Consider the following 21,635-nt stretch of genomic DNA (forward strand, 5'->3'; position numbering starts at 1 on the left):
GCAAACTAAATAGTGTGCTTTACATATTTATGTAAATTTGTGCAAATTAAAATGAAATAAAAAAGATAGCGAGTTTACAAAAACGCGGTAAAATTAGCACAACGGAGTTCTGATTGAACGATTCGTCAGACGTTGAGAGCTTAGAAAACTGGCCAGGAGCAGAAAACGTTTAAGAGAGTTTAAGTGTAGCCTTTCGAATATATTTTGACATACATATTTAAGAAATTTTGTGATCCTATCTATTTAAAATATAATAAAACTATAAACAGCTCTATGATTTTGTTCTCAGAGATCGTGCCAACTGAGTATTGAGATTTTCTTTCACACGTAAAACCCAGCGTTCCGAGCTTGTGTTTAGTATTCACAACGTTAGAATTGCATGAAATTAATAAAAATTGTTTAAAATTAGTGTCTAGCCGCTAAAAAGTAAGAAAACAAATGCAAAATCATACATTTTTAAAAATTTTCTAACATTTCGCTACACCATCGAAAGCAAAATTCTGTTCGACAGAAAATTCCATACTCAACGAAAATTTCGACACGTTTGCATTGCTCATAATACGAATTTCACTTTCACAACCGCTCTGGACTACAAAATCGCAGTTCAAACCGCCATACTCTCTTCTTGATCATGGAGGGGAAACAAACAACGTCCGTCTTTTGAAAAATTGCGACAAATATTATTGAATTCATTGCAGTCATCAAACTTAAGCATTTCGCCAGATAAGCCCACCATTTTCTAGTTGTCCTTTCAGGCATGTGAGTTGCAAAACATTCCAGTCATAATTCTTAAGGCTGTATAATAAAATTTGTCTTTTCGGACATTTTCTGAACACAAATGTATGTATAGAGTAATCCATACTTCCCTTGTGGTGTCATTTGGTCCACTATCTTGACAATAAGATGCTGACGTCGTTAAAGAATTTTGTTATTTCCGTCTAGCTTTTGTGTTCTGGCTGCATTTCAGCCTATTTTCATGCAATGCTGTGAGCCGACTTCAGCTGTCAAAAATATTTGCGTTTCCTTCACTTTTATTTCCAACTGATCGCCTGCAAAGTCCTGGATCTGTGAAGACCTCCATTTATGCATTTTTTGCATTTTAATTCTTAAAAAGGTTTTAAGCGAAATTTTAATAACTTTGCTAAACATATAAGGTGCCTATTCAAGTGAATCAAAATAATAAGCACAATTTTAGAATAGTTTAATAAAAAGTGGAATAAAACCCAAAGTAAGTCATGTATTTTCTTCATTTTCCAGACTTTTCTTCGAAATGAATTAATCTTCCAAATGCGATCAACAAGAAACTCCCCTGATGCCCACAAGTCCAGGTACAAGCTTGGATTTTGAGAAAAATATGTGTACTTATTCAAGTGAAGCGGGGTGTACATAAGAGAAGTTTCAAAATCTATACAATTAGCTCCAGGTCATTGATTACGAATATCATATTAAATTTTCGGAATTCAAAACGGCAGATATGGCGGACGAATTTAAAAAAAGCTATAGATTATGAAAATATTAAAAAAAAAATCAAAATGTCGGAAAATGTTACGCATACGTCATGTACTTCTCATTTTCATTTTCCTATTCACCATTCTTTTACTTATTCTTAGTAGCTTGATTTTTTCGTAAAAGAAAGGCTTTTAATACAAATGAAAAAATTTACAAAACATTTGTTATTTTTTTAAATGTTCCCTGTTACAGTTTGAATACATGGCGTGGCAATTATTCCATCTTTACAAAATTTCACAATTCTCTATTTCTAAGTAAAACTAGAGCACAAGTCAAGTTTCAGTGAAATCGGTGCAGATGTTCTATTATTTCCACCTGCCTCCATATAGTCGAAACACTGTGCGCCAGTTTGGAAATACCCATATGGTAAGTAGTCGTAGATTTAGTCTTATCTCAAAAATTTTAACATACAAGGTTAATAACTGCACCGAGTTTTGTAGAAACTGATAAACCGGTTACCGAGATACAGATATGCAGGCGTAAGTGGACGGCGCCATACCCATTTTCTAAAAATTTCTCTTAGTCTCATTTTTTTTTGGGAGGTGGACGTTTTCTTGTCTGATTTAAAAATTTTTCAACGGGTCCTTTATACATATAGTACGTGGCATTGATTTCACAGAAATATTCAATATAGCCATGACGTGCCAACAAGAAATCATGACTAATCGCCGTTCTTGGAGACATTAATTGACACATAAATCGGATTTTTGTTTTAAAGAACGAATAATGCGTCTATTAAAGGTCTCTGTGAAAACATTGTCAAGAAGACCAGTTTCCGCAGACAGCTAATTACTATGTGTGGAATTGAATTCAAGTTTCTAAAATTTTGGTATTAGCATTTTTGCTCAAATTGACTGATGGTATTTCTAATTCGATTGATTCCAACCTCTTTCCTTTTTTCGACAAAGTTTTTAGTCCATATTGAATTACACTGGAACTCAATCAGCAGCATTTCAAATCCTTCGATTTCCAAACCAATCAAATTTAGACAAGTTCGGTTTTTAAGTGAATTCACACATCAGGATAGATGGGTGTTTCCCATAACTCCTTAAATTCAGAAAACCTCTTTGAAAATTTTTCGAATACAGAATTTATTGCCACAGAAAATCCTTCGGCGCCTATTTCTCCGACTGCTTTTTCATGTAAGTCCAAATCGGATTTTAAATACTTTAAGTTTGGAAACATTTGTAATTTTTGGAAACAATATCTTTACCACATAGTTTCAAAAGCGCGAATGAGATTTATTATAATTATAACAGGTTTATTAGCGCCTTGAAACTTTGCGTTCAGATTCAATAATTGCTGGCACATATCCTTAAAAACCATAAACTTTGCAGCCCATTATATTACAACGGAAGCGAAACCAGGCCTTTCACACAAAGCATGTTGAAGAATGATGCACTGGAACTCAAGAATCGAATGTCTGTATTTTTGGCACTTCTGACGAAACTATTTCGATTATGTAGTAACTACTATGTATTAGTAATTGAGGAATTGGGTCCTCAATTAATACCGTTGCCCAAGTATTTTGCTCCATGCCATCAATGGCACGCGTGCTTTGGTTCGCCGCCCCTGCTCAAAACAATGTCCGCACCGAGTTTGGTGTGGATTGGTAAAGTGACTACAGAGCGAACATTGTATAACTATCTTATTTTAAGTCAACATTTTACTTCACATTCCTACTTTCAACACAATACCGTTATATGGGAGATGGGCCTGGTTATAGGTCGATTGTATCCATTTTACCAACCAGGATAAAGGCAAAGCAGTGCCCTTACCTAAGTTCGTTGATATATTTAAATTTTTTCTCGAGTAAGCGTGTACACGGACGGACGGATAGATGGACGTACGGGCGTATAGACAGACATGGCTTAATAGACTTCCCATTTCATTGTGAGCAGTTTTGTCCACCCACTTGAAAATGGAGGGAAATGTTTTTTTTTTTTATTGAAAAACACAAAAATATTACTTATCAAATCAGGGATGCTCTCTCCGTTGGTGATATAACAGATTTTCGGTTTCGACCGGAAGTGGGTTAAACTGACGGGAAATAAATTTTTTTTACATTAGACATACGTGTTTTTACTACATATATTCGAATTATGAGCATAAAAATATCTAACTTTTTTCGAAACTTTATTCCCAGAAATGCCTTTTTCAACCTTTGAACTTCAATTCGTCCAGGACTTCTTAAATAAGTGAAAATGTTTTTATTGGAAATCGAAAAAATATGAATTACGAGGTCGGGGATACTCTATCTTTTCGTTGTATTAACGACTTCCGGTTTCGATCGGAAGTGGGTTATACAGAAGTATAATCAACCAAAAAAATTCTCAATCAACGGGATTTTTTACCAACTTGAAACTTGCACATCATCAGACTAGAATTTAATGACTACAAAACTGCATACTACTGAACACCTACACCAATTTGATATATTACTTTTGTTCCAGGGCATAATTTTAGCCTTCTCTTCTGGGTAAACAGTTATCTTACTTCAGAGGGTATTCATATTAAAATTTTCTATAGATCTGATTAAAAGGATTGCAATTTTGCTGAAAATTTGAGGTATTTTTATAATTTTTGTACAAAGTTTGAAATCTGAATTTAATTGTTTTTTATTGTAAAACCAGCTAGACTTTTATAAAAAAATAATAAGCATAAAATAAGCAAAAGACAAGTAGCCGAAACTGGTCAAAATAGCATTCCTGATATTTTGTGGACAACTAACTGTATAAAGCATCCGATTTAGGCTTCAATCCGTCGCGAGGGGCATCATGGGGATGGACTAAAATAATAGAAAAGTTTTGAAGGATAAACTCATAACTCAGGCTCCGAAATGATTCAGGTCAGGCTCCCTGACATTTGAAATGAATTTTGAGTTTTGGTGTGTTAATAGACTTATAAAGAGTATTTAATGGCAAATATTATTGTAAAACATTCTAACCTGTTATACCCGTGTTTTATGTATGTGTATTTTTTGCCCTTTTATAAACTAGGGACAAAAAAGGCCCTTCTATTGACGAGTTATAGGATTAATATGTACCCAAAAATCTTATTCGTCGCATGTTTTCCTACGCCGAATCCATTGTCAGAGCTTTGTATTTTTTTGTGTTGTGCAGTAATATTGAAGGGAATGGTTTTCTTTATTTTCCGATTGTGTTTTCTTTAATAACACCAACCTGACTAGGCGATCTTGAATTGTTAATTATATTTTGCAAAGAGTAATTTTTCGTTCTTTTTTAGTATTTCACACACATCATTCTACATAAAAGAAATAGAAAAAAAGAAATTATGTTTTCCACCATATTTTATGCAAAATCAATACACTTCACTGAGCTTCTTTGTAGCGGAGAAGCATAGAAGAAATCCTTTGCCACTCGCTTGTGTTTTTCGGAAGTTAAACGCACTACATTTTGTCGCCAACTCTGATGGAGATTGATTTCTTGTGGGCGTACGGATATGACAACACACACGAAAGGCATAAAAAAACCCACTTATAATAAATAAACGAAGGTCAGTAGAGAACGCTTTATTGCAATTAAAAATCGAAAACTGGAAATGCCAACTGAATATTAAGGAATTTTTAAATGAACTAAGCAGAACAATTTAATAATGCTTATAAAAGTTGGAAATTAAATTTATTTTATCACCACTTCGCTTCGACCAAAGTTATACTCAATTGCCGCACAGATGAAGCGCCAAAAATACAATATTAATAAGATTTTGAAAATAAACAAATAGTAATGAGAGCAGTTTGGCAGCCAGATAGTCAGCAAGCAAAAAAAAATGTAACTGAGAAGATAGACCATGAAATCTTCGCGAGCGAGAATGACTAAGAGCGGCAACACTTTGCTCAGTCACTCAGCAGCGTTGAGCGCCGCAAAGCAAAAAGCCAAGCGAAAACGTAGTATACAAGAAAAGTTAAAGCGTAGACAGGAGAACGTAAAGAAATGAAAGGCAGGAAATTCGGTTTGGAGGAAGCGTTTACGGATGATAAACGTTGACATCGCCGTCAATTGATTTGGCACAACCAGAAGGGCCAGCGAGCGAAAATAGCAAAAAGAACAAAAAAAAAAACAAAACAAAAAACTAATAAACCGAATGCTAAATGAGTGGTAGTTGGGTGGTGGGCGCACACTTGCCAAACCAAATGCCAAATTGGCAATCAAATAAATAAATGTGTCATTTAATGCGCTCACACATTTTTTTATAAACATTGCGTTAATAATCAACGTAATTAATGACTCCCTCAATGTGTAATGATTTCGGCGGAATTAGAATAGTTTATGTGGTCTTCGGAGAAAATGCTAAATGCATTTGTTTATAAAAAAGAACGCACGCTCAATGCCATAGCCGACTGCATTTTTTCCTCATACTGACGAGTGTGACTCATTCAAGTGTAGGTCCGTCCGCCGCTTGCTTGCTTTTTCGCCCTTCCAGCATATATAGATATTTATACGTATGTATGTACATATGTATGTACTCGCATTCGCCCAGTGGAAATGACGTTGCCCACATTTATAGCACCTTACAACCGGAAAAGCAGCCCAGCAGCGATTGAAGAAGATGATGGCACGTCGACAAAGGAGGGGCTATGTGGAAATTAAAGCAATTTTCTTTGATGTTAGTGCGTAATTGTCTCATTCTGATTTTTTTTGTTACTTTTCCTTGGTATACAAATCGTCAAGCTACTGTATTTGTATGTTGATCGCCTTTTGGGCAAACATTTTCAATAATAGTTTGTGTTTTTTTCACATTTCNTTATGTGGTCTTCGGAGAAAATGCTAAATGCATTTGTTTATAAAAAAGAACGCACGCTCAATGCCATAGCCGACTGCATTTTTTCCTCATACTGACGAGTGTGACTCATTCAAGTGTAGGTCCGTCCGCCGCTTGCTTGCTTTTTCGCCCTTCCAGCATATATAGATATTTATACATATGTACTCGCATTCGCCCAGTGGAAATGACGTTGCCCACATTTATAGCACTACTATGTGGAAATTAAAGCAATTTTCTTTGATGTTAGTGCGTACTTGTCTCATTCTGATTTTTTTTGTTACTTTTCCTTGGTATACAAATCGTCAAGCTACTGTATTTGTATGTTGATCGCCTTTTGGGCAAAGATTTTCAATAATAGTTTGTGTTTTTTTTCACATTTTNCGTAAACACAACGCGACGTCGTCGACAAAACTCGAAAAACTGAAAGGCAAAAGTTCTCCACATAGAAGTTGAGCTCTCCAGCAAAAGCCAGCCAGTCAACCAGCCATCCAGTTAGCGAGCGAACATAAGCAAACAGTCAGGCGGCCACCGACCAACCAGTCAACCATCTAGATAAGCGAGAACACAACAATGAGCTGGTGTATGTGTGTTTGTAGGTGCATCTGACTGGAGTTGAGTTGAGGTAGAGTAGCTCTTGTGTGTATTGCAGCATTTAGAAAATAGCGATAGTGCTGCTGAGCATGTGTAATTGAGACAAGTCTCGAGAGCGAGTGTAGCACTCAGCTAGTAGGGAGTGGGGGGTGTATGTGGCGGTGGCTAAACAAACTGGTGTTGTCAGTCATCAATCAGTGTGCTTTAAAATGTATGTACATAATATTCATGTGATATGGATTTTTCAACAACAAATACCACACATGAATTTCTCCAATGCAAACAGGCGCTCGCCAAAGGAAATTTTGTACATGAGCACCATGGACATGAGAGTACTGATGATTGTTGAGAGTGAATTTCGTGTTTTCATGACAATTTATCTCAATTCTCTCCCACACGTTGACTTTGGGACTGCTATGTTGGTGGAGACTGGTTTTGTGATTCAATCGATTGCAGGGTTGTTTTTTGGTTGTATTCAACCAATAGAAATAAAAGTACCAAAAGTAGCAGATATTACTGAAAGGGTAACACAAAATGTTTAAATTATAATTACAAGCCAATTTACTTCAACAAAAGAGAATCAACCGCGAAAGTAGATAAATAGGATTTGTCGTCCAGCACTACCAAGAGTCGTTATTAGGGATAATCGTTTCATAGTTGATAGTTCCATACGTACTAGTTAAGCTGCCTTTTATCAAATGAAGTTATTTCACGCTAAATTGCTTAGTTTTCTGTTCGGATATAAATTTTCAAACATAAATTCAAATATGAATTGATTTCAGTGTTTTTAACCGACTTCAAAGAAGGGAGAAGGTTATTAATTCGTCAGAATATTTTTTTTTATGTATGTTACCGCATAACTTTGGACCACGTCAACCGATTTCGATAATCCTTTTTTAATCGGATAGTGTCGTATGAATAAAACCTAAGCAAATGCTTGTCTTAAAATTACAGACCTTTTACTCGAATTGTTAAAAAAAAATTAAGTGAAAGGTATACAATTTTAAGAAAAAGCAAATACTTAGTTTTCATGCATAGGGTCCATGTCTTTTGTTTCAATTAGAAAACTAAAAATCACACTTAGAGCACACAAAAAAAAACGATAAGAAAGCTAGAAAACAACAGCAGAGTGCGTCGAAAAATATACTTATGTATGTATGTATTTTACCACTGCTGTTGTCATTGACTTTAAAATAACACGCATGACGTACGCGCATCACCACCGAGTTACAAGTAGCTAAAGCGGAAAAAGCGGGCGACATGGTCAAAGCGTCGTACGATTATTACCGCATCGCAGCGCGCTACAATCACACCGTTGGGAATTGCGCTGAAGATACATATTGCAGCAGACGAAATGGTCGGTTGTCGGCACATACTATTTACATACACGATTGAGAGAATACAAAGGTTGCGCCGATCTCGGACCGCTATTCCTCTCTTAACGAATTTGACAGAATCGCTGTTTGCATGACGTCACACTGGTGCAACTTGTTTACGTTTTCCTTGCAACATTTTTTCTTCTTCTTCCATTCTTGCTCACGTTTTGGCATTTCTCTCTCGCAATTGCACCAGTGTGACGTCACACACAAGTTATTCTCAAAAATCCTCTCCGATCGGCGCAATCTTGTATTCTATCATTCTTGATTTACATATGCAGGCGAGCGAAAATGTCAATGCCAGCTGATGTGTGATTAGTGGATGGTAAAACAATTTGAATACGCCGGGGGACCAAACGAATCGTAATTATTCGGGGCATTTTTCGTGAGATCTATGGAAATGCTATAATCGATTTCTAAAGCCTACGAACGCACCTACCTATGTATGTATGTATATGTATGTTCAAAGTTTATTCATACGTTCGTTGCATTTTCCCCTGATTTAACGAAAATCGAAACTGAGATGGATTCAGTAAGTCTAGAATATAATTTTTGAATGCTTTGCTATTACTTATTACTTAGACTCAAATAAAGTCAAGATATTATATTTTAGCTGACTGTACAAAAAGTTAAATAACAAACGTTGAAACTGCAGCATTTGTAATAAACAGGGAACGGATTTTATGGAAATTGCCTTTTTTTCTGCTAAAGAGATAGAGTATATTCGATTAAGAATGTCCACGATTTAGCTTTCCCTGATTCATATATACACATTTGATGTTGCCTTTTTTTGCCTTTTTTAAGACGTCCATAAACCTAGCTGACCCAAGTCGCCAAAAATCAATAAAAATTAGCTAGGAATTAGGTGTCTTTTAGGTGTTAATTAGGGCCTCCAAAATTAATTTAGGTGTTCCTTTGGTTTCCGAGAAATTCGCAAAAATGTGTGGGTCAGCTAGGTTTACGTAAAAATCGTTAAATTTAGGTTTTAAATTTTCCAGATATATGCTGGAATTAGGTGTCTTTTAGGTGTTCTTCAACGCCTCTAAAACTAATTTAGTAGCTCCATTGGTTTCCGAGAAATTCGCAAAAATGTGTTTTTTAGCTAGCTCAGCGCTGTTAAGCTAGCTGAACAATCTTAAATTTTTTTTTTTTAAATTTTCGAGATACATATATGCAGGAATTAGGTGTCTTTTAGGTGTTCTTCAACGCCACCGAAACTAATTTAGTAGCTCCATTGGTTTCCGAAAAATTCGCAAAAATGTGTGGGTCAGCTAGGTTTACGTAAACGTAAACAGGAGCTACTAAATTGGTTTTAGTGGCGTTGAAGAACACCTAAAAGACACCTAATTCCAGCATATATCTGGAAAATTTAAAACCTAAATTTACGTAAACCTAGCTGACCCACACATTTTTACGAATTTCTCGGAAACCAATGGAGCTACTAAATTAGTTTTAGTGGCGTTGAAGAACACCTAAAAGACACCTAATTCCAGCATATATCTGGAAAATTTAAAACCTAAATTTAACGATGGGTCAGCTAGGTTTACGTAAACCTAGCTGACCCACACATTTTTGCGAATTTCTCGGAAACCAAAGGAACACCTAAATTAATTTTGGAGGCCCTAATTAACACCTAAAAGACACCTAATTCCTAGCTAATTTTTATTGATTTTTGGCGACTTGGGTCAGCTAGGCTTATGGACGTTTTCTTAAGATTTTGGCATTTTTTTGCCTTTTCTACATTTAAAAAAGTGATTATAGCATTTACATTTTTTTTTAAGATTAAAACAGGGACCTCTTGCCAAATTGGTGTTAAAAAAAATTCAAAGCCGTTTTCTCAGCCAACGTAGGCTTGGAGATAATAAGGGGTGTGGATAAAATTGTAAAGGGCGAGGAAAACGCCCATATTCCTGATAATATGAACGTTTCAAACGTTCCATATTTAAATTGGGCTCCACTTGTATCAACTTACGTCGAGCGCACATTTAGTACATGCGAGGCTTTTCTGAATGAAAATCCTGCAAAAAAAAATTCAAAATGCATCTTGTGGTTCAATGTTACTACAACTATACAGATTAAAGTTTTATGAGTTAGAAACTCGAAAGGATAAAATAGTCAAAGATTCAAAGTACAAATTTTTCATATAATGAAACTAGTTCATAGTTACTTTTAATATAAACGTTTCTAAAATAAATATATTTTTTGATTGTTCTTCGTATTTTCTGTCTTTTTTAGTGCCTTATTTTGCTTTTTTTGCAATACCTTTTTTTTGCCTTTTTTTGCCTTTTCAATACCTAGTGCCTTTTCTTGCCTTTTTCGCTATTTTATTTTGCCTTTACCAGCCTATTTAGTTACTTTATTTTGCCTTTTTTATAGGTTTTTAGGTCCTAAAAATCCGTTCCCTGGTAATAAATCTTATAATAATTGCGTTGGTTTACTCATTTCCAGTAAAATCCAGTAAAAGTTTTTATGAATGTTTTGGCGTTTTCGTACGAAAAAACTTGCAAAGTAGGGGAAAATGAGAGAGCGAAAAATTACAGTTGAAGTTGCAAGTTTTTACTGGATTTTACTGGATAAATTTTTACTTGTAAGAATTTGCCAGTACGAAAAACAGGAAAGGTAACTGTTTGTGGGTTTTTATTGTTGAAATTCACAAACTAAACCTATTTAAATATAAAATATATTTATATTTTTAATATTTTTATTGAGCTTTGTACCACGATTGTTTATTAGGAAAAATTGAAAAAGCAACAAAGTCTAAGCGGTAGAAGTTATAGCACTATTTCGGAGATCACCACATCTCCTCATCAGACTTCTTTTTTCTAGACTTCAGCAGGGATCGAACCTGCGAATTCGATGTTCAAAGTCAGAAGCGTTAACCACTGAGCTATGTAAATCCCGTAAACTCTTGTTGCTAATTAATTTTTCGGTATTCAACCAACTACTATCAAGTGCAGCTGATTTGCCGCTTTTTAAACTCGACAGCGTGGTTGTTGTTGTCAATTCTATACATCCTTTTGCTTATTTGCTTTTTTGTATAGTTTGAATAAAAATGTTAATAAGCCACACTAACATTGACATATAAAATATATTGTTTTATTAGGAAATTCCTGCGAATAAACAAGCAATTTATCAGCTGTTCATGAAACTTGCAAATTATTACTGGAATAGCGTTCGCGTAGCGAGAGCGAATTCTTAGAAATAAAGCTACTGGAGAGTTGCTGGAAAGTTACTGGATAATTTGTAAACAAACACAACTAATATTTATGTAAATAGGCAAACATGTTTTATTTCCACCCCTTTTAAAGCTAGCTAAACTATGCTTCTTAAAGCTCAAACAGACGGCAGCGTTAATCCGGATTAAGTCCGAGTTAATCCGGCATACCGCTGCCGTCTGTTGGAGCTTTAAGATATGAAGAATTACACGTAATTACCCGTAGAAAGGTATTTTGAAGATGAAAAGCAAAGTATTCGAATTTTAAATTAGTTTAAAATAAAGCGAAAAAAACAAATTCAAAATCGACACTTATACAAATGCCATATATGTACATGACGAGCAAATGCGTCCTAAATGTATGCTTTAATATTGAGATTGAATTAATTGAAGGTGCTAAGTAGAAGTTTAGGAATAAAGGCTGGTTTTAATTATGTCTTGTTTTGACAACAAATTTTGTCAACATATTTTGACCTAACTTTATCTCATTTTCCCATACCTTTACCCGACTATATTATGGGCCGAAAACGGACAGGGCGTATCTGACATCGTCGCTGAAATTCATTTGTTTTTGCATAAAACAATGTGAGGACTTATAATTCGATGAAATGCATGATAATCAATCAAAAAGTGAATTAGGATTTTGAGTTCGTTACGGCTTTTTGTATTTCCGCGACGATGTGTGTAACGCCCTTTCCATACTATACTAACGACATGTATACGACTGAAGATCTATTCTGTTCTTAATCAATCGATAAACAGTTCGTTAGTTCCTTTCGAGAATGTGTTTTCACTTCTTTTGACGACAAATGCCATTGAATTTGACATAGTGAAAACCAGCCTAAAAAATTCTGTATGTATATTAAGATCCAAGGAAGAAAGTACAACTGGGTATGTAGAAGAAGAAAGGGATGAAAGTCTAAGATTAAAATAAAAGTAAAGAAACCTAAAGATAAATGCAAAGAGAAAGGTAAATTTAAAAGCTTAATATAATGACAAAGAAGGGGTAGATGAAGATAGGAATGAATATAAAGGTCAGGATAAAGGTAAAGGAAAAGAAAAAATTAGAAGATAAGGATTAAAAAAGATAAAGATAGGGAAAATGATATAGTAATAAACATAGACAAAAGACAAAGAAAAAAGATAAAACGAGATACGCTACGTTATGTTCTCACTAGAACAAAATTTGTATTCATTTGTACTATGGGACTATATCGACACCTGAGAGAAAACTCGACATATCTCGGCAGCCAGTTCGAAAACGCCCTATCACAGAAAACTTTCCAAGAACGGCCAACTTCAGAATTTGAAGAACGCCCTATTTCAGAATTTTATTTGTTTCAAAAACGCCCAATCTCAGAATCAAGAAGTTCATCAATGAAATTCTGAAATAGGGCATTCTTCAATCAAATTTTGAAGTAGGGCGTTCTTGGGAAAGTTTTCTGAGAAAAGGCGTTTTTCGAACTGGCTGCTGAGATAGGGCAATCTTCCACTCACGTATCGATATGTAAATTGAAAACTTTAAAGTCGTTTCTCTCGAGTTTTTTTTTTTTGAGTTATAACACTATGAAGTAAATGCGCGATATAAGCTTGCTATACAATTGTAACAAGGATGTCAATGAAATTACCTTAGCCACTCCCACCTACATATGAGATCGTTCGTTCGTATATGTATACGTTACAAATCTGAGGAAAAGATCGGCCAAACACTAACACTCTATTATATTATTATGGCTTTATTTACAAAATTTTTAATAAGTTGATGAATTACACTGGCCAACAAAATTGCAATTTTGGCCTTATGAATGACTTATGACAGATGATGTTTACTAATTCCATGACGCTGATTCTAAATATATCCTTATTTGATTTCTAGGCGTTCTTGTTTACGAGTTGTAGCTTTCACCTTTGTACGTTGGAGGTACGCTATTAAGGTCTCTGAAACGCACACATTGTTGGAGCATTTCGAACAGCTATATGGCTGCAACTTCTGCATGGAAGTCTTATAAAAGGAAGTTTTTTTCAACATAAGATCTTAACAAAATTAGATTAACTACACTGCCGGACAAAAGTATTGGCACAGAAAATTTTTTACAATATGTAACAATCAATCTTAAAAATATGGTTCAGACTACAAAAAAAATATCGTTCATACTATAAAAAACCTAAAAATATTATTTCTAAACTTTGTGCAAATTTTCAACTTTTTATCAGATTTTTATATTTTTTTATAAATTTTACAACAAAGTGCAAGTTTGAAATAGCTAGGATTTATAGTTGATTTTTGGAAATGTTTTTCACGCTGATTTTTCCAAATATAAAAAATCTTCGAAAATACTTTGTATGGAAAAAATGCGACACACCATGTGTCTAAACTAGAGCTGATAAAAAAATTTCAATCGCAGATTTGAAATCGTCATTAAAAATTAAGGTAGTATTATGTAACATAAACTTATCATCAGAAATGCTGTTGTGTGGTGTGTTTTTAAAAGATGGGCATCAATCGAAATGTTTTGGAAAGGCTTCATTTCCAAACTATATACATGTAGGAGGGCTGCCACCTATTTACAAAGTTTACTTTAATTAAGGAAATTGGTAATAGAAATATGTGTGACAATATGGGTGCCCGATGAGAAGTTTAAAAAGGTTGCAGTTTGAAAATATTTCGAAGAGGGTTGCCACTTATTTAAAAGTAGGATCTGATTAAATTATATACGAGTTATATAAAATATTAAAATATCGGTGTCAAATGAGAGAGTGTTAAAATTAAGAACATATTTGAGGTTCATGAAGGGGTCGCCATCTGTCGCAATAGTTAGAATCAAACTACATATTTTATAAGCTCATATTTGAAATGTTTTTATTGAACTATTATCGAAAATTTTTGTGTAAAAACAGCAATAATTTATATTTTGGTAGAAGTTATAGTTGCTTTTTCGGAGATTACATCTCTTCATCAGCCTTTTTTATCGAGTACACTGGGACATGGATCGGCAACTCCGGCGTTCAAAGCTATTGAGCTAAGTTCGCCGTGTAAACTGGTGTTGCCTTTTCCACTTTTTCATTTAGTCAAGCCAACTACAATCAAGGACAAATATTTTTTTCGCTATTTAGACTTCATCATGTGATTGTTGTTATTTTTAGTTAATATTCTATTTTTAGAATATATCGATGGCTGAGTGGAAGATCGACCTATCTCGGCAGCCAGTTCGAAAACGCCCTCGCAAAATCTCGCACAATTTTTCAACAACGCCTCATTTCAGAATTTTATTGAAAAACACATCATATATCATTTATATGTATCACAATGTCAGACGAAAGAGATTTAAGACTTTAGTTTGAAAATACTTTTTAAGAGGGTTGTCAGCTATTTGAAAAGTCAAATTTAGTTAAATATACACAAGTTATATGAAATATTAAAATATCAGTGTCAAGCGAAAGAAAAAGTATTTTTGATTAGGGTTGCCACCTATCATATCTAAAAAATAAAAGAAAGAAGTTTACTCATATTCCATTTATGAACTATTAATGAAATCATAAACTTGGATGGAAACATTTTGTAAAGAAATTATTACGCATTTTCATTAAACCATTTACTACAATATTATCAATCAATCAATAATTTATCAATCAATTATTTTCGTTGATAGCTTCATGTTTTTGTAAAAGAACAGGCTTTAACACCAATTTAAAGAATTTACAAACAAATCTTTTATTTTTATTTTTTTCCTTGTAAAAATTTCCATTTTTTTCACAATACAAACTTAAAATGAAGATATCTTGCGAAAGTTACCTGATCTAGAAAATCGGTATACAGGGCCGTATTTACGACCCTAAATTAAGCTAACGTGTTTCGGCGTTTTTTGTGTCATTTCATAACATGAAATTTTCTTTACAGTGGAAAATAATGGAAATTTAATTGAAAAATAATGGAAATTAAACTAAAGAAAAATAACACGGAAAAAAAACGAGAAGTGTACAGTTGCGGTCAAAACATTATCACCAAAATTCAAAATGATATTGTTTGCAACTTGTGTTTATTTATTTTTAATAACTTTCATTCAAAACGTAACAGAAACTACATAAGTAAATGTTTCAAAGCTCACAAAAATTAAGTAAAAAAATTTCAAATTTTCATATAGAATTTTTGGAAAGTTTTCGAGTATACAGTTTTGTAGCCCATTCAATTTAAGTGTAATAAAGTGCAATTTTCAAGAGGCTAACGATTACAGTGATTTTTCAGTTTTTTTTTTGCCGGGGGTATGAGATTTTTGTCCATATTAAAATAAAATTTGTTGATGCGTTAATACCACTTTATTACACTTAAATTGAATAAGCTATAAAACTAAAAATTCTAGATAAAAAGTTTAAAATTTTTATGCAATTTTTTGAAATTTTATAAATTTGTGTGAAGTTTGTGTAAGCTTTGAAACTTTATTTATGTGCTTTCTGTTATAGGTCGAAATATTTTAAATGAATGTAATTTAAAAAAAAATTAAATAAACGGCAGTTGCAAACAATAGGTGCATTCGCGTGTTGATAGTTTTTAATAACTATCAAAAATTATCAGGTTTAGCTGTTCTCGTACACAAAATCCAGCAAAGTAGGGGAAATTGAGAGACCAAACTGACATTTCATTTTAATCAGAAGTTTCTAGTTCCTGCTGCAAAAAATTATGGCAGCAAGAAAACAGCATAACTTTGGACCACGTTAACCGATTTCGATAATTCTTTTTTCATCGGAAAGTTGGTTCCCCAAGGGTGGTCCCATACTAATTTTGTTTAGATCCGAAAATTGGATCGTAAAAAATTTACGATAATATTAAATTTGTATATGAGAATTGAAGTCGGTTTTGTTTTATGCTTAAAAAATACTTGTTAACTTTAAAATAACCTATTAGAACTGCAAATGTTTCGGTAGAAAGCAAATAATCATTTACTTACTTTTTATCAACAAATTGTTTTAGGCAAACCTTTAATTTATATTCTTTTCATGTTTTCCGTTTTATGCTTTGGTATGTTGTACTAAAAGTTGCAAGTTTTTGCTAGTTTTGCGTTCGCGTACTTTTGCAAACATTTATCTCCTTGAGAGAGAATAGAGAAAAATGCATTTCAATTTTGCTGTTGGGAGTTTTCTGCTGGAAGAATACGCGAATACACCTAATATCATTTTGAATTTTGGTGCTTTTTTATCGCAGCTGTACATGTGCACATATTACTCGTTGATAAGACCTTTTTAATCCAAAAAACTGGAATTTTAAAAAGCTTAAAAAATGTTTGCCTAACATTTTTACATGATATATCGATTAGTTCAGCATCATTAGCTAAAACTATGTATAGGTATGTAATGCTTTTGTTTGGTCTGGTGTCGTGACGACCAAACGATATATGTATGGACGTACTACATAAAATGTAAATTAGTCAAGGGCTTTTCTCTCACTTTCAAGTTCAAAAGTCAATAGACGTTGTTTTTGCGAGTAAAAGGACACCATCGACCTCCATGCAGCTATAGCAAATAACTAGTAAAAGTGGTAGGTAGCATTACTGCATTGCTCAGCGAATTCCTCAATAGCTGCCCTTGATTTGTTTTTATGCGAATGCAATGAAATGAAAAAGCTGAATGGTATACGACAAGCAGCAACTGTTGGGGTTATTTACATGCTATGTAGTCGAATGTACATACATACTCTGGAAGGACTCGTGTAGCGTGAAGGTAGATTGTGTAGACGATTTAAAGAAAACATGCTGGGAGTGGGCAGTGTAGCTTTTTCCGCAATACAATTAAAAGTAAGCTATTTCGGAAGCATAAAGGTAATCAAATAAATATAAAGAAGTAAAAAAAGAAAATATTGTGGGTGGGTGGTGTCATTTTGTTGGCCATAAGGAATAAAGGAAGGAATAATGCGGTGCTGACTACAATTATGACGCATGCTAGATGATCACGCAAATGATGATATCATTGACCTTCAGACTTTTTCATTAATTTTTTGATTGTAACACATATACGTAAAGATACACACCACAAGTATCGCTAATATATGTATGTATGAATGTGAATGATTCGAACTCACTATTGTTGCCATTTTGGAATTCCTCACTTTCAAATTCTTGCTGATCTACACCCGCATATGGGCTCTCGCCGAAGCTACCAAAAGTGCTTGTTGAACATGGCTGCTCTTCCATAGGCGAAGGTGTACAATATCCAGCAACCACATCCTTCTCATCACTGGCATCACGTTTGGTTTGTTCCTTTGCTGATAGAACTTCGACTCCAGCATCTTCTACATTCTTGTATGCATGTATGGAGGGACGTTTTTGTATAGCAGGCATGGGTGGCGAAGCAGTGGATGATGCTGGTGACGGCGGTAGAGGCACTTTAAAAGCATCATCATCCATATGAAGTTTGGGCGTTGTAGGTTTGGTTGGTGCTGCTGGTATTGGCACATTTGAAGTCTCCTCGTGGCCTTGGTGATTCTGCAAAGTTGGTATTGGTGGTGATGCCACTAATGGAAGAGGTGCATTCGTGGTGCGATTTTGTATTGTAGGTATTGGAGGTGAACCATAAACTGTCGTTGTGGGTGATTGGTTTGGTGTTTGCGCTTGTTTTGTCTCCATATCGTTATCAGCAGTGGTTGAAACTGGAGGCAATGTGTAGTCTATATCCATAGGTATATTCACATCTTTATTGTTTGCGGTATTAGATATGGGCATAGATGCAGATAAATTGAAGGTCCGGCGCTTATTTTCAGCTTCAGATGTATTTGCCTGTGGTTCTTCCGTTTTTAAATTGAAGGTATGACGCTTATCTTCAGCCTCGGATATATTGGTTTTTGGGTCTTCCTTGTTCTCCGAGCTTGGCATGTTAAATGTGCGTCTCTTATCCCTCTCACTATCTTGTTTTTGTGCAGGGATCTCTGTTTCTTCTGGGACACTAGCTGCTACAGTGAAGGTACGACGTTTATCAAAGCTGTCAGTTAAATTACCTTCTTTTAAAGGTGCAACGCTTGCGCTGCCATCAAATGTGCTGTTGTGTTCAAAATTTATCTCCCCGACAGTGGATGAATTATTTTCATTGGGGGTCAGAGTTGAATGCACGTTAGCACTAATGGGGGTTATGGCATCATTTGCTGACTTTGCGACCTGCGCTGGTTTTTCATCAGCCGTTGATGTTTTTCGAGAACCGCACAAAGCCAATTTTGGCTCACTTGCTGTTGATCTCTTCCGTTCAATTTCGATGCGTTCCGTATATTCGGATTTCTCCAAAAACGGCATACTCTTCGCTGCAGTAGCAGTGGGAGAGCGCGGAAATTGTTTGATTGAGCTTCCCTTGTGCTTGATGGGGAAGCTCGGGGAGGATGCTGAGCTTTTACAGCTACTTGTTGAAGAATTCATATCGTTTGTCAAGTTCAAAGCATTGTGCGAACCCGTTAAAGACTTATTCACCTCTAGTTTACTTTCGGTAGTACAATTTTTTACGTCGTACTCATCAATAGGATTCTGACTGGTATTTGCTGATTGAACGGATGTTGTAGCTACAGTTGACTGCGTCATATCGGCAATTGCCTGCGAAGGGGTTCCTGTTATTTCTGTTGTTGAAGTTGGTATTTCGAAACTTTTATTTAGTGGTACAACAATATGAGATGGTGTTGTTTCATACCCTGCCTCATTTTCAAAAATATCGATTGGATCTGCGTTATTTGTTGCCATCTCTGTAGAGTTCACTTGCTGACACTCAAGTTCTGCAGCAGCAGACTTGGTTTCAACCACATTTTCTACACTGGTTGTGTCAGATGGTAATATATTTCCATTGTTAATAGGCAATTCACTGCCTCCAACAATTATTTCGGCAAAACTCACATCCACATCCATAGGCTCGTCGCCAAAAGTGACGTCTAATGGATTGACAGTTTGCTGTGTTAACAATTCATCACTGCTCAATGCAGATAGCATTGACTGCAAGTCACTTTCACTTTGCTCTGGCAATTTATTCATAGGTAAACTTAAAGGATCTGCGGCTACATTTGTAAGAGTTACATTTCTCGAATTAGCGGCACTAAAGTACGACTCAATTTCGGAATTTTCAAAACTATATTCATCAGCTATAAATCCATAATCATTATTAGCATCCAATGCTTGGTATGATTGACATTCTGCGAAAGTTTCATTATCCGATGAGGTGGCCGTATCAGGTTCGATGTGTACTTGCAGGTTTTGATTTGGTTTGCTGTTGGACTCATCTAAAATAAAATAAATAAAAATAAAATATGTATTATATGGTTTGGATTATACAAAATTTCCGATTGGCAAACAAAATGTTGCATGATTTTTTCTATAGTAAATTTTTGAAAAAAAAACTCCAAAAATACAATAATAAATTTTGTTCTCACCTTTTACTGGAACATTTTCACGATTCTCGTGCTCATTTATGGCAGCTGTTAATGTGGGTATGAGACCATCCTCAAATGTTAGCTTTGCGCGATCTAAATGATAGAAACAATTGGAACATTACGTATTTTTCAATATTAGCAAAGCTAGGAGTAGTTAAGACGTCGTTTATATGCTCTGTGCTAAATATTGCTTTTTTGTAATGTAGTGTTTTTGTCAATTGTTGAGGATATATATGTTGTATATACTAGACACAATTAAATATTACATATATTTACACATAATATATATTCTACAATGTTGAGATCCATGATGCTCCAAAACTGAGCTTAGCTTAGAACCTGGAGTATATATCGAAGAAAATACGTAATATCCTCCCAATTATCTATCAGAACAGGTAGTATTCCTTGGTCCTCAACCATTTATAGCCCTCCCGATTTCGGTCATAGAAGCTACGTTAGAAACGGGGTGCATATCGTCGGTGATACTGCAAAACTATCACTTCCATCTATCCATGTCACTTATTACCCCTGGTGTTTAATTGATCTGTTATCTGTATCTGATCGCTTCTAGAAACCGTTCAACTTCATCAGCCAAAGGTAGACAGTTTTGGAATTCGTTTATTATGGTGTAACGATTTACAAATGCATTCCGGTGCACGTACGTATGAAACCATCTAAGTGTCCATGGTACTAATAGACATAGACCGTTTTGCAGTATCACCGACGATATATTGCTCAACCAATTTATTGTGGCACAAACACCTGACTGGGATCGGCATGGCAATCTTATTTGCCCTTATTTGCACTGAAGAGGATGATGAACACATTTGGTGTCTCTGCCCCGTCTTTGTACTATGGGAAATTCGGTCGAATTACTGACCAAATGTCCAGTTTGGCATGCCAAGGGTTTAATTTATTTATTTTTTTTTTTTTTGCAAAAATGTTTTTTTTTAATTATTAACTTATTTTTCCATAATTAAAAATTGGTAAAATTTCCCATAGTGCTTTGCATGGGATAGGCATGAGGCTTTTGAGAAACAGAAAACTGTGTTTTTTGAAACCCCAACTGCTATGATTTATTAGTACACCATGTAAATACATAGATTTAAAATAAATTCAAAGGGATATGACAACAGTACGATGAAAGTATAATTTCCTTAATACACTTTAACTGGTAAGAAGTTGAGACAGTCTGAAAATGCTCCAGCTCCTGAATGATTATGAATTTGGTAAAGTCAAAACAGATAATATTTTACGTTTCTTTCGTTAGGAAAGAACCAATTTTTTCGTACGGAGCGTAAATGCCAGATAACACAATTTCCGCAATGCGCCAATTATTGTCTTAATTTAGCCCAATCGTGCGATTTCACAAAAAATTTACTCATCGGAAATCGAGGCCAATATTGTGCTTATTGTGCCCAAGCATACATAAACCGGGTGCGACAAAAATTGTATGAAATGAGGCAATGTGTGACTGCACATAATTTGATTGGGACAATTTCTTTATTGTGCGCCAATTCAGCACAATAAAAATGTGGCAGATTGGTGCACTTGAGGCAGTCGTGTGATTCCTGCTTAAGATACCATAATATATTTATGTACATATCGTCAACATCAATGCAAAACCCATTTTTGACGAAAATCAAATTTTAGAAGCGAAGCAAAAAGCTTTTAAATTACATCAGATACCAATTTAAGTCTAACTTTTGTATTTTCATAAAAACTTACTCTGCTAGTAAACTAAAGGAATACTTATAAAACGCATTTCCAAAAAATT

At 34.7% G+C, this 21,635-nt stretch overlaps 1 protein-coding gene and 1 long non-coding RNA gene across 4 annotated transcripts in view; both read right to left on the reverse strand.

The window, feature by feature from the left end:
• The window catches only part of tacc (transforming acidic coiled-coil protein), a 39,982-nt gene that overhangs the window by 8,655 nt on the left and 9,692 nt on the right, over positions 1 to 21,635 (reverse strand). For all 3 annotated transcript variants that reach the window (XM_017627537.1, XM_017627538.1, XM_017627536.1), the window contains exons 4-5: positions 19,859 to 19,951; positions 17,543 to 19,708 (exon numbers count right to left, since the gene is read on the reverse strand). In XM_017627537.1, coding sequence (XP_017483026.1) covers positions 17,543 to 19,708; positions 19,859 to 19,951 — 2,259 coding nt within the window. The remainder of the gene's footprint in view (positions 1 to 17,542; positions 19,709 to 19,858; positions 19,952 to 21,635) is intronic.
• LOC108371917 (uncharacterized) lies at positions 517 to 6,270 on the reverse strand. Its single transcript, XR_001848798.1, has 3 exons — positions 5,852 to 6,270; positions 4,457 to 4,773; positions 517 to 1,065 (listed from the first exon to the last, which is right to left on the reverse strand). It is a non-coding gene; the product is annotated as an uncharacterized LOC108371917 (long non-coding RNA).

Source organism: Rhagoletis zephyria, unplaced genomic scaffold (genome assembly GCF_001687245.7).
Source record: "Rhagoletis zephyria isolate East Lansing unplaced genomic scaffold, Rhagoletis_zephyria_1.1 Rzeph_scaffold_05306, whole genome shotgun sequence".
Taxonomy (NCBI): domain Eukaryota; kingdom Metazoa; phylum Arthropoda; class Insecta; order Diptera; family Tephritidae; genus Rhagoletis; species Rhagoletis zephyria.